The 13,226-nt window shown below is 47.8% G+C and overlaps 1 protein-coding gene across 1 annotated transcript in view; it reads left to right on the top strand.

Moving 5' to 3' along the window:
* Window positions 1-3,509: 3,509 nt before the first annotated feature.
* LOC132816245 (pituitary adenylate cyclase-activating polypeptide type I receptor-like) overlaps window positions 3,510-13,226 on the top strand; it is a 175,472-nt gene continuing 165,755 nt past the window's right edge. Inside the window, exons 1-2 of the mRNA XM_060825741.1 lie at window positions 3,510-3,548; window positions 11,350-11,476. Coding sequence (XP_060681724.1) covers window positions 3,510-3,548; window positions 11,350-11,476 — 166 coding nt within the window. The remainder of the gene's footprint in view (window positions 3,549-11,349; window positions 11,477-13,226) is intronic.

The raw sequence follows: 13,226 nt of genomic DNA, 5'->3' as shown, positions 1-13,226 counted from the left end.
GTGGGAGCACGAGGCAGCGCCGATACAGTCATCGATGTAGTGGAGGAAAAGGTGGGGGGTGGTGCCAGTGTAGTTGCGGAAGATGGACTGTTCCACATATCCTACGAAGAGGCAGGCATAGCTGGGGCCCATGCGGGTGCCCATGGCAACTCCTTTAGTTTGGAGGAAGTGGGAGGATTGAAAAGAGAAGTTATTCAGGGTGAGGACCAGTTCAGTCAGTCGAAGGAGGGTGTCAGTGGAAGGGTACTGGTTGGTGCGGCGGGAAAGGAAGAAGCGGAGGGCTTTGAGTCCTTCGTGATGGGGGATGGAGGTGTACAGGGACTGGATGTCCATAGTGAAAATAAGGCGTTGGGGACCGGGGAAGCGAAAATCCTGGAGGAGGTGGAGGGCGTGGGTGGTGTCCTGAACGTAGGTGGGGAGTTCTTGGACTAAAGGGGACAGGACCGTGTCGAGGTATTGGGAGATGAGTTCGGTGGGGCAGGAGCAGGCTGAGACAATGGGTCGGCCGGGGCAGTCAGGTTTGTGGATTTTGGGCAGGAGGTAGAAACGGGCGGTGCGGGGTTGTGGGGCTATGAGGTTGGAGGCGGTGGATGGGAGATCCCCTGAGGTGATGAGGTCCTGGATGGTAGAGGGCAGAAGCTGATCAAAAGGGTAAGATTGGCTAAGATTAGAGTAGAACACGTCAGGGGCTGGGAACCCTGCAGTGAGTAACTCCCCTCCGAGCTCCACAAAGCCTGTCCACCATCTCCAAGGCACCAGTCAGGAGGATGATGGGATACTACCCACTTGCCCTGGATGGGGGCAGACCCAACAACACTCATTGGATCTTGGAGTCATCCAGCTCGGAAACAGACCCTTCGGCCCAACTTGTTCATGCCAGCCAGGTTTCCTAAACTGAGTGAGTCCCATTTGCCTGCAAGTTGCCCGAAAACCTCTAAACCTTTCCTATCCATGTACTTGTCCAAACATCTTTTAAACTTTATAATTGTATCAGCCTCTAACATCTCCTCGGACAGCTCACTCCATACACGTGCCACCATCTACGTGAAACCATTGCCCCTCAGGTCTCATTTAAACCGTTCCCCCTCACCTTAAACCTATGCCGTATAGTTTTGGCTCCAGTTCTTTGGGGAAAAGACTTTGGCTATTCACATTATATGTGTCCCTCATGATTTTATAAACCTCTACAAGGTCACCCCCTCAGCCTCCTACACTCCAGGGAAAAATGTCCCAACCAATCCAGCCTCACCTTATAACTGAAAATCTCCAGTCTCAATAACATCCAGGAATGGAGGGCTTCAGTTTGAAAGAAAGGCGGGAAAGGCTGGTACTTTTTTTCCCTGAGGCTGAAGGGTGACCTTGTAGAGGTTTACAAAATCATGAGGGGCATAGATAGGGTAAATAGTAGGTGAATTTTCCCTGGGGTGGGGGATTTCAAGAACAGGGCGCATATTTTTAAGCTGAGAGGGAAGAGATTTCAAAAAGACATGAGGGGCAATTGCTTTACAGAGAGGGTGGACTGCGTGTGGAATGAGCTTCCTGAGGGAGTGATGGATTTGGGAATTTTCATTTATAAGACATTTGAATACATATCTCAATGGGGAAGGTTTGGAGGGATATGGGTCATGCACTGGCAGGTGGGACTAGTTTAGTTTAGGATTACGGTCAGCATGGACTGGTTGGGCCGAAGGGTCTGTTTCTGTGCTGTACAGCTCCATATCTCTATCCCATCCTTGGAAGTCCTTTTGGCACCCTTTCGAGTTTAATAAATCCTTCCTAAAGTAGGGTGACCAGGACTATATGCATTTCTCCAAATGTAGCCTTACCAATACCTTGTACAGCCATAACATGATGGTCCAACTCCTGTATTCAGTACTCTGACCAATGAAAGTAAGTGTGTCAAATGTCTTCTTCACCATCCTGTCTATCTGCTCCACTCTCAAGGAACTGTGTCTCTGCACCCACTAGATCTCTTTGCCAATTGTCTAAGTCCTGGTTTGCCGTACCATCTGACTTTGCTGACCATTCAGTCACTGGAGTTTGACATCGCACCCACTATCTGTGCCAGGCAGTCCGGTCTCCAGGAGCAAGGAGGTGCTCCAGTTAAAATCGAATGGAAATGCCCACTTGCTGATGTTCAGGGTTTGATTCTGGTCGGTGAAGTGGCATTTACTCCCCCACACCCCCTCCCCCTCTCACACCCCCCCCCCCCCCCCCCCCCCCCCCGTCCTGTCCCTGTAAAACTGTCATGTAGCACACTGGCTGTCATCTATTCTCACGCCTTCCCCTCAGCTGAAAGGACAAAGGCAGGTTTTATGAATCATTGCTGTAGCCCTTGGTTACTGGACCAAATAGGAATGACAAACGCCAAGCTGGGGATTTATGAATGAAACCCCAGAGGTACCTTTTCCATCTCTCTGTCTCTCTGTCTCTGTCTCTGTCTCTCTCTCTCTCTCGCTCTCTCTCTCTTTCTCTTTCACTCTCTCTGTCTCTCTCTCTCTCTTTGTCTCTCCCTTTCTCTCTATCTATCTTTATCTCTCTGTCTCTCTTTCTGTCTTTCACTCTCTCTGTCTCTCTCTCTTTCTGTCTCTCTCTCTCTCTACCTGTCTCTTTCTCTTTCACTCTCTCTCTCTGTGTCTCTCTCTTTTTCTCTTTCTATGTTTCTCTCTGTCTATCTCTCTCTCTGTCTCTCTCCTTTTCTCTCTGTCTGTCTGTCTGTCTGTCTCTGTCTCTCTGTGTGTCTCTCTCTCTGTCACTCTCTTTTTCTCCCTCTGTCTTTCTCTCTCTCTCTCTCTGACTGTCTCTCTGTGTCTCTCTCTCTCTCTGTGTCTCTCTCTCTGTGTCTCTCTTTTTCTCCCTCTGTCTCTGTCTCTGTCTCTCTCTGTATGTGTGTGTGTCTCTCTCTCTGTCTGTCTTTCTCTATGTGTGTGTGTGTGTCTCTCTCTCTCTGTGTCTCTCTGCGTCTCTCTGTCTCCTCCTGTCCATCAATGCTCACACTGTGCAGCTGTGACACACAGCTGCCTGATTTCAGTGTGATCTCCAAGACCCAGGAACAGGATGGAGATTATTGAAATGAGCTGGCTCATCAGGGTAGGCGATCATCAGTTGGAGCCATTGACTAACATCAGCTTAAAATAACACCTCGTTATTCCCTTTCTGAAATCATTCGCGTTGCTTTCCTCCAGAGATGTGACATGCTCTCCAGCCCCTTAACTTTTCCATCTCTCTCTCCCTCCCTCTCCCCACCCCTCTCTCTCTCTCTCTCCCCCCAACTCTCATTCTCTCTCTGCCTAATAATTCGTGTTTCGCTGGTCTGTCTCAATCCTCTCCCCTATTTTTCTCTGCCGTTGTTATTTTCAATGTTTGTGCAGTGCTGCAGCAGCTGTCAGAGAAGGGAACGCAGAGAGAGCCGAATCCTACAGCAGGGAGAGAGAGGAGCCGACCAGAATGTAATGTGATTTCTTGATTTTCGCTTCCCTCTTGCCACTGACCTGCGGTGCTCCGACACCATGGACGGCTTGCTGTTTGCCACCCTTCTGCTGCCTCTGGTAAGCAACACCCGTCGAGGGGTCTATTCAACACCTGCCCTCCCCCCCTCACACCCCCTACCCCCCACAACCCACCCTCCCTCCCCCTTTAACCCCGTCTCCCTAAGTGCCGTGTAAACTGTGAAAGTGCTGGCTACAACGAGCAGGGCAGATTGGACTCAGCTCAGCGCCTAAAATGCAGCAAGGAATTTTTCTAAATCCGTAGCCCGCTGCTGAGAGACTTGCCGAGAGTATAGCAACGTTCCTGAGTGATCTGTCATTTTGTTATCTGCTTCTTAAATCGACACAAAAAAACCAGCACTGAGGTTTTTGATGCAGTGCAGACTGTAATTAAGAACAGGGAGCACTGCGTTAGGAGAGATGGGGAGGTTTTAAGGAATCATAGCAACCCCACAGTGTGGAAGCAGGCCTTTTGTCCCATAGTGTCCACACTGACCTTCTGAATCCCACTCAAACCCATCCCATCCTTGTAACCCTACGTTTCCCAAGGCCAATCCACTCTCACCTCATAGAGTCATAGAGAGGTACAGCACGGAAACAGACCCTTCGGTCCAACCTGTCCATGCCAACCAGATATCCCAACCCAATCCAGTCCCACCTGCCAGCACCCGGCCCATATCCCTGCACAGCTTTGGTCTGTGGGAGGAAAGTGGAGCACCCAGAGGAAACCCACACAGTCACCGGAGAATCTACTGGGACTTATAAACTGAATGGGAAGGTCCTGGGTGGTGTTGCTGAACAAAGACACTGAGGAGTGCAGGTTCATAGCTCCTTGAAAGTGGAGTCACAGGTAGATGGGATAGTGAAGGCGGTGTTTGGTATGCTTTCCTTTATTGGTCAGAGTATTGAGTACAGGAGTTGGGAGGTCATGTTGTGGCTGTACAGGACATTGGTTAGGCCACTGTTGGAATATTGCGTGCAACTCTGGTCTCCTTCCTATTGGAAAGATGTTGTGAAACTTGAAAGGGTTCAGAAAAGATTTACAAGGATGTTGCCAGGGTTGGAGGTTTGAGGTATAGAGAGAGGCTGAACAGGCTGGGGCTGTTTTCCCTGGAGCGTCAGAGGCTGAGGGGTGACATTATACAGGTTTATAAAATCATGAGGGACATGGATAGGATAAATAGACAAGATCTTTTCCCTAGGGCGGAGGAGTCCAGAACTAGAGGGTATAGGTTTAGGGTGAGAGGGGAAAGATTTAAGAGGCAATTTTTTCACGCAGAGGGTGGTGCGTGTATGGAATGAGCTGCCAGAGGAAGTGGTGGAGGCTGGTACAATTGCAACACTTAAAAGGCATCCGGATGGGTATATGAATAGTGAGGGTTTGGAGGGATATGGACCGGGTGGGACATCTGGTCAGTATGGACAAGTTGGACTGAAGGGTCTGTTTCCGTGCTGCACATCTCTTTGGCTCTATATACAAATGTCACACAGTCACCCAAGGCTGGAATTGAACCCAAATCCCTGGGTAGGAGTGGGGGGAGGGGGATATGAGGTATCAGTGCTAACCCCTGAGCCACCGTGCCACCCAGAATAGCTCCCTGCTGTCGGTGTGACTTACTGACTTCCCTCTTGCCAGTCCACCAGGTCAGCCCCGGTTCAACGGTGGGTCGATCCGACCTGGTGCCCCCGCAGACGGACTGGGCAAGTGCTGCCTTGGAGAGAGGCGCCAACCTCCACCTGAGTTGGCATCACGTTGTTTCAACTGGAGAGAGGGAGAGAGAGAACAAGGAAAAGGGGATGGAGAAAGAGAGGAAATGGTTGATGGCGAACGGGGGGATGAAGGGGAGAGGAAGAGAAGATGGTGGAACGGATAGAGGTGTGGAGGGAGGGGAGGAGAGAAGGGAACGGTCGGATACATCAGGAAGAACATGGAGATGGTTATACAAACAAGAGGAGACCATTCGGCCCTTCAGGCCTGCTCCACCATTCAATAAGATGGTGGCTGATCTGATTCTAACCTCAACTCCACATTCCTGCATATTCCCGAAAATACAGCAGTAGAGATGGACAGCGTGGAGACAGACACTTCTGCCCAGCTCATCCATGCCGACCAGATATCTTAACCTAATAAGCTAGTCCCATTTGCCAGCAATCCTGCTAAACCCTTCCTATCCATATACCCATCCAGACGGAAGGATGTTGTGAAACTTGAAAAGATTCAGAAAAGAGTTACAAGGATGTTGCCAGGGTTGGAGGACTTGAGCTACAGGGAGAGACTGAACAGGCTGGGGCTGTTTTCCCTGGAGCATCGGAGGCTGAGGGGTGACCTTATAGAGGTTTATAAAATTATGAGGGGCATGGATAAGATAAATGGACAAGGTCTTTTCCCTAGGGTGGGGAGTCTAGAACTAGAGGGCGTAGGTTCAGGGTGAGAGGGGAAAGATATAAAAGAGACCTACGGGGCAACTTTTTCGCAGAGGGTAGTACGTGTATGGAATGAGCTGCCAGAGGAAGGGCTGGAGGCTGGTACAAGTGCAATATTTAAGAGGAATCTGGATGGGTATATGAATAGGAAGGGTTTGGAGGGATATGGGCCAAGTGCTGGCAAATGGGACTAGATTAGGTTAGGATATCTGTGTCAGCATGGATGGGTTGGACTGAAGGGTCTGTTTCTGTGCTGTACATCTCTATGACTCCAAATGTTGTAATTGTACCAGCCTCCTCTGGTACAGACCCGTACCATTGAGAATCACTCTAAATCTGCCTTAAAAATATTTAAAGATTCTGCATTGACTGCCTTTGGAGAGGGGATTTGCAAACCACAGCCCTGGGAGAGAAAATCCTTTTTCCTCTGCTTTCCTGCACCCTCTGCTGTGTCAGTGCTGTGGGAGACCCCGCGGATCTGACCGCACTGTGTGCCCGGACAAAGCTACTGTCGGTTAGAAAGTTCTCGCTGATGCAAACCAATCACAACAGGACCACGGGGGGGCGGTGGAGGGCCACGATCACATTGATTCATCTGCTGCATCTGGCATGTTGTGACAAAAAGAGAAAATATTGGAAATAAACTGCTGCTTCTGAACGGGGAGAGACTAGCTGGTGTTTCAAGTCAAGTGGACGTATCATTTCCCTGTCTTATCTCCTGTCACGCACTCACTGAGCTTCCCAGCTGTCCAGTTGAGTCAGCTCGGATCCTCAACCTTCCACATTTCTAGTTCCTTGGAACGAAGGAGCAGGATTAGGCCATTCGGCCCGTCGAGCCTGCCCTGCCATTCATTAAAATCGTGGCTGATCCATCCATTGTCTCAGCTCCTCCTACTCGCATTATCCCCATGACCCTTAATCCCCGACCATGCACATAAACCACCCAACTGTCTCTTGACTATATTTAATGAAGCTGCCACTACTGCTTCCTTGGACAGAGAATTCCACAGATTCACTACTCTCTGGGAAAAGCAGTTCCTCCTCATCTCTGTCCTGGATCTACTCCCCCTAAGCTTGACCATGCCCCCTCGTCCTAGCCTCACCCACCAGCGGAAACAACTTGCCTGCCTCTGTCTTATCTACTCCTTTCATAATTTTATACTTTCCGATGAGATCCCCTTCTCAATTCTTCTCTAGTCCTCAGTGACCCAGGCCCTCATCAAACGTCAATCATTCTGGTAAACCTTTATCGCAGTCCCTCCATCGCCAGAACCACCTCCCTCTGATATGGAGACCAAAAGTGAGTGACCATCATTGTAAAGCCCAGCATGACCTCAGTATGATGTTAGCTCATTGTACAGTCAAGCAGACGGCTACCTCCATTCATAAATTAACTGTACGACTGCAGGCAACTGGAATTCATTTGCATTGCTGCGCTGTTTAGCCCATTCTGTTGCCTCAGGCAGCATGACGAATGAGACCAGCATTTCTCTCTCAATTGCCTGGCTGTACTCATAAACCAATAATAGCTATCCCATTCCGCAAGTTAATGGAGATTTTATTTAAACGTGTCCTGCAAGAGATAGTCAACAATTACTTTTATTTGCTGATCAATCAAATTTGATCGCAAGTGATGATTTTTTTTTCTATCCACCCACTGGACACAAGCGTCACTGGTTGGGCTCAGCATTTATTACCCGTCCCTAGTTGCCCCCTTGAGAAGGTGGGGGGCGAGCTGCCTTCTTGAACCGCTGCAGTCCACCTGCTGTGGGTTGATCCACAATGCCCTGAGGGAGGGAATCCCAGGATTTTGACCCAACCACAGTGAAGGAATGGCGATATATTTCGAAGTCAGGATGGTGAGTGGCTTGGAGGGGAACCTACAGGGGGTGGTGTTCCCATGTCTCACAACCCCACACCCCCTCCTATTTATCTCTCAGCCCACAAGCCTCATTCCTGATGAAGGGCTTTTGCCCAAAACGTCGATTCTCCCGCTCCTCAGATACTCCCTGACCTGCTGCGCTTTTCCAGCATTACATTCTCGACTCTGATCTCCAGCATCAGCAGTCCTCACTTTCTCTTATGTCTCCCATGGAGTCACATGTAGGCCAGACCAGGTAACAATGACAGATTTCCTTCCCTGAAGGATATTAGTGAGCCAGGTGAGTTTTCTCCGACAATCAACAATGGGTTCATGGTCTTCATTAGGTTGTTAGTTCCTGGTTTGTATTTATTGAATTCAAATTCTACCATCTGGCCTGCTGGGATTCAATCCCAGGTCCCCAGAACATTACCTGATAGCGTGATGAACTGTGACAAGGAAGAGAATGCTTTCCCTTTTATCATTGCAGTGGTCAGCTTAGAGTCATACAGATGTACAGCACGGAAACAGACCCTTCAGTCCAATCCATCCATGCCGACCAGATATCCCAATCCAGTCTAGTCCCACCTGCTAGCACCCAGCCCATATCGCTCCAAACCCTTCCTATTCATATACCCATCCAAATGCCTCTTAAATGTTGTAATTGTACCAGCCTCCACCACTTCCTCTGGCAGCTCGTTCCATCATCTGCATGAAAACGTTGCCCTTTCGGTTCCTTTTAAATCTTTCCCCTTTCACCCTAAACCTATACCCTCTAGTTCTGGACTCCCCGACCCCAGGGATAAGACTTTGCCTATCTACCCTATCCATACCCCTCATAATTTTGTAAACCTCTATAAGGTCTCCCCCTCAATCTCTGACGCTCCAGGGAAAAATAGCCCCAGCCTGTTCAGCCTCTCCCTATAGCTCAAACCCTCAATCCCTGGCAGCATCCTTGTAAATCTTTTCTGAACCCTTTCAGGTTTCACAACATCTTTCTGATAGGAAGGAGACCAGAATTGCATGCAATATTCCAACAATGGCCTAACCAATGTCCTGTACAGCCACAACATGACCTCCCAACTCCTGTACTCAATACTCTGACCAATAAAGGAAAGCATACCAAACGCCTTCTTCACTATCCTATCTACCTGTGACTCCACTTTCAAGGAGCTATGAACCTGCACTCCAAGGTCTCGTTGCAATGACTGATGGGGTTCAAGGATATGGTGGCTCAGTCATTAGCACTGCTGCCTCACAGCACCAGGGACCTGGATTCAAATCCGATCTCAGGTGACTGTCTGTGTGGAGTTTGTATGTTCTCCCCTTGTTTATATGGGTTTCCTCCGGGTGCTCTGGTTTCCTCCCACAGTCCAAAGATGTGCAGGTTAGGGTGAATTGGCCATGCTAAATTGTACACAGTGTTCAGGTTAGGTGGGTTAGCCATGGGAAATGCAGGGTTACAGAGTGGGTCTGGGTGGGATGCTCTTTGGAGGGTCAGTGTGGATTAGTTGGCCCGAATGGCCGGTTTCCCCACTGTAGGGATTCTATATTTTGTGTTTTGTGGTGCAGTCATGGAGTCAACAGAGGAACATCACACACACACACACACACGCACACACACACACACGTCTAGTTTAGATTCCTAGTTAGGGAGGAAGTGTGTGTGTATGTATCTCATAGAATGCCTATTGTGCAGAAAGGCCCATCAAATCTGCACCCAACCTCCAAACAGCACCCTACCCTGACCCAGCCCCCCACCATATGCCATAACCCTGCACTTCCCATGACTAATTGATTTATCCTACACATCTTTGATCTGTGGGAGGAAACCGGAGCACCCGGAGGAAACCCACACAGACACGGGGAGAATGTGCAAACTCCACACAGAGAGTCGCCTGAGGATTGAATTAAACCCAGATCCCTGGTGCTGTGAGGCAGCAGTGTTAACCACTGAGGTGTGTGTGTGTGTGTGAGTTTGTGTGTCTGTGTGTGCCTGAATATGTGTGTGTTTGTTTATCTGTGTGTGTGTCTATGTGGGTGTGTGTGTGCCTGAATGTGTGTGTGTGTGTTTATCTGTGTCTGTATCTGCGTGTGCGCGAGTGTTTGTGTATGTGTGTGTTTGTTTATCTGTGTGTATGCGTGTGAGTGTGTATGTGTGTGTATCTGTGTTTGTGTGTGTGTATATCTGTGTCTGTGTGTATCTGTGTTTGTGTGTGTATCTGTGTGTCTGTGCACGTGTGTGTGCGCGCGTGTGTGTGTATCTGTGTTTGTGTGTGTCTGTGTGTCTTTCTGTGTTTGTGTGTATCTGTGTTCGTGTGTGTGTCTATGTATCTGTGTGTGCACGTGTGTGTGTGTGTATCTGTGTTGTGTGTGTGTGCACGTGTGTATGTGTGTGTGTATCTGTGTTTGTGTGTCTGTGTGTAAGTTGTTTTGTAACATATCTAACATTGTTTCCTCAGGTTATTGTGCTCCTGTGATATTTCCAATGAATTTCCACCATGTCAATTAATCTCATAAATCCTCCGACAGTGTGGAACCTGCAGTTATGCCAAAACTGGAACACAAATAGCAAATTTGGACCAGTTGGTATTTTATTTTGACCCTTTTCAGTGTATGTTGATGTTACTGTGTCTTGTTCCAATATGTGGCTGGCAATGGTGCAACAGCAGAAACCATTCTCTTCTGAACAACGCTGTTTTTAATCATATTTTTCTTTATTTATTCATGGGACATGGGCATCACTGGCTGGGCCCAGCATTTATTACCCATCCCTAGTTGCCCCTTGAAAAGGTGGGGGTGAGTTGCGTCTTGAACCACTGAAGTTGTGAGATGGAACAACTCTCATCACTCTTGCTCTCGTCATAAACAGACAGGCAGGCTTTGGCCAGAAAACATAGGAACAGAAATTAGGCCAGTCAGCCCATCGCATCTGCTCCAGCATTCAATTATAGCTGACAAGTTTCTCAACCGCGTTCTCCCCGTCTGTCAGATTGAAGAGAATTAGGACAAAGATTCACTTTTGCTCCCGACATTAATCGGGCACGAGTTCAACAGATGCACAATATCACAACAGCACCAAGGGAGTCCGTTCTGGCCCGGAGAGTTTGTGATGGAATGGATTGAGGATTCCCTCAAGATCCCTGCTCTGAATTCAGCAACATTTGCAGGAATTGTAGCTCCGTTGTGTCGTCTATTGACGTTTACCGCCAATATCCATCAGGCAGACATTCAAATGGAAAGTAGCCAGGAATGCATGTGCTGTCCCCTGAAGCCATGCCAGTGGTTGAGTATGGTACACAGCCAGGCTGTTTTGCTCCAGTTCCTCACTTGAGTGCACCCTTGCGGTAAACTTGTATGACTAGTTGTGGACTCCAAAGTTCAATCCAGCCTTTCCTTTGCAAAACCAACTGGATTGGGTCCAACAGGGGTTTCTCTATGTTATTCCATCAGATGGAGGGAATTATTGGGATACAGAGGTTGGATTTACAATGTGTACTTGAGGTCCTGCTCTATGCCAATGGGTTTTAAGTTTCTCAGAAGTGCTGTTATATTGCAATTTGTTTTCTTTTTCAGGCTAATGGCTTCCACCCGGAGTGCATGATTAAACGGGAAATGGAACGTTGCCTGAACAAATTGAGTGAAGACGATGAAACTGCGTTTGGTAAGGATTCAATTGCAAAGTATTATAGCAAGCCTGAAGGTAGGGAACGCTTCAGAAATGAGCTCCGGGCTACCAGAAAGAAAATGAAAAGAAAATGAGAGAACCGGCCTGATTTAAAACAGAGAAGCAGACTGTGAGAATCGTTCTGAGTTTATCAAAAGGAAGGGAGTAGCTAAAGTAAACAGTTGAAATGGAGAAGTTATCCTAGGGAATGAGGAGCCAGCAGGGATTGAACAAACACTTTGTATTAGGATTAAATCTCGGCACAACATCGTGGGCCAAATGGCCTGTTCTGTGCTGTACTTTTCTATGTTCTATATTCTTATTGTGCAACAGTTCATCTCCTTTTATTTCACTGCAAGATAAACACATTGTAAGACTAAAACCCAACCAGGAGAGATTTCAGATGATTGCAGACGTTTGGTCAGCATTGCTAGAATAGACTTTGTCCTGTAACAAGATGTCCTCAATCCTGGGGGTTTTCAGTGCAGTAACATTTTCTGAGGAGACTATAACTTCCAGCATATTACAGAGTAAGTTAGCTGCAAATGTGTTGCTGGTCAAAGCACAGCAGGTTAGGCAGCATCTCAGGAATAGAGAATTCGACGTTTCGAGCATAAGCCCTTCATCAGGAATAAGAGAGAGAGAGCCAAGCAGGCTGAGATAAAAGGTAGGGAGGAGGGACTAGGGGGAGGGGATTTTTACAGAGTAAGTTAACCAATATCAGCACCGAGAATCCCAACTTTAGAATTGGGGGAGTATTTCCATTTGTCCTTGTAGAGTTAAATGTGAGAGTCCAAATGTTTAATAATTCCTTCAAAATGCTTCTTTTAAGAATAAATTCTGGGTTGCATTGGAATAATGGTTATAGTTTCATCGTGGACTGGGTATTTAAAGATTTATTTATGATGTGGAGGTGCCGGTGTTGGACTGGGGTGGACAAGCTCAGAAGTCCCAAGTCCCCGGGTTATAGTCCAGCAGGTTTAGCTAAAGTCTCAGGGTTCTGCTCCTTCACCTGGCAAAGGAGCAGTGCTCAGAAAGCTTGTAGTTTTAAATAAAACTGTTGGACTATAACCTGGTATCATGTGACTTTGTCCACTTCATTTATGTACAGGAACAGATCCACATGGAAGCAAATACTCAATAATGTCTCCACTTGACAGACAGTGTTCTATACATCCACCTCAAGGTATTTGTAACATGACAACTCTAATGTCAATTACACAAAACCTTCAAATCCACCACAATAGCAGCTGGATGATCAATGCCAAGGCAATTGTACTCCCAGTTCCATTGTGACTTTACAGTCGGTTGATGTACTGCAAAGATTATTAATTCAAGTGATTTTCTTTACTGCTGCCTGTGGGTCTAGAAAAGAGCTTTGAAAATCTATTGTTAGATCTTACAAAAAGCTGAATTCTTAACAGAACAAAAACAGGCAATCTGCTTCACAGTAAAGGGATGCATTGTTATCAATATCTCAAGCGTGGCACGGTGGCTCAGTGGTTCGCACTGCTGCCTCACAGCGCCAAGGGCCTGGGTTCAATTCCTGCCTTGGGCAGCTGCCAGTGTGGAGTTTGCACATTCTCCCCGTGTCTGTGTGGGTTTCCTCCAGGTGCTCCGGTTTCCTCCCACAGTCCAAAGATGTGTAGGAGAGGTGAACTGGCCACGCTAAATTGTTAGGTGCATTAGTCAGAGGTGAAAATGTGTTGCTGGAAAAGCGCAGCATCCAAGGAACAGGAGATTCGATGTTTCGGGCATAAGCCCTTCTTCAGGAATGAGGAAAGTG

This window comes from Hemiscyllium ocellatum, chromosome 5 (genome assembly GCF_020745735.1).
Source record: "Hemiscyllium ocellatum isolate sHemOce1 chromosome 5, sHemOce1.pat.X.cur, whole genome shotgun sequence".
Classification (NCBI taxonomy): Eukaryota; Metazoa; Chordata; class Chondrichthyes; order Orectolobiformes; family Hemiscylliidae; genus Hemiscyllium; species Hemiscyllium ocellatum.
This window is presented reverse-complemented; position numbering and strand designations above follow the sequence as displayed.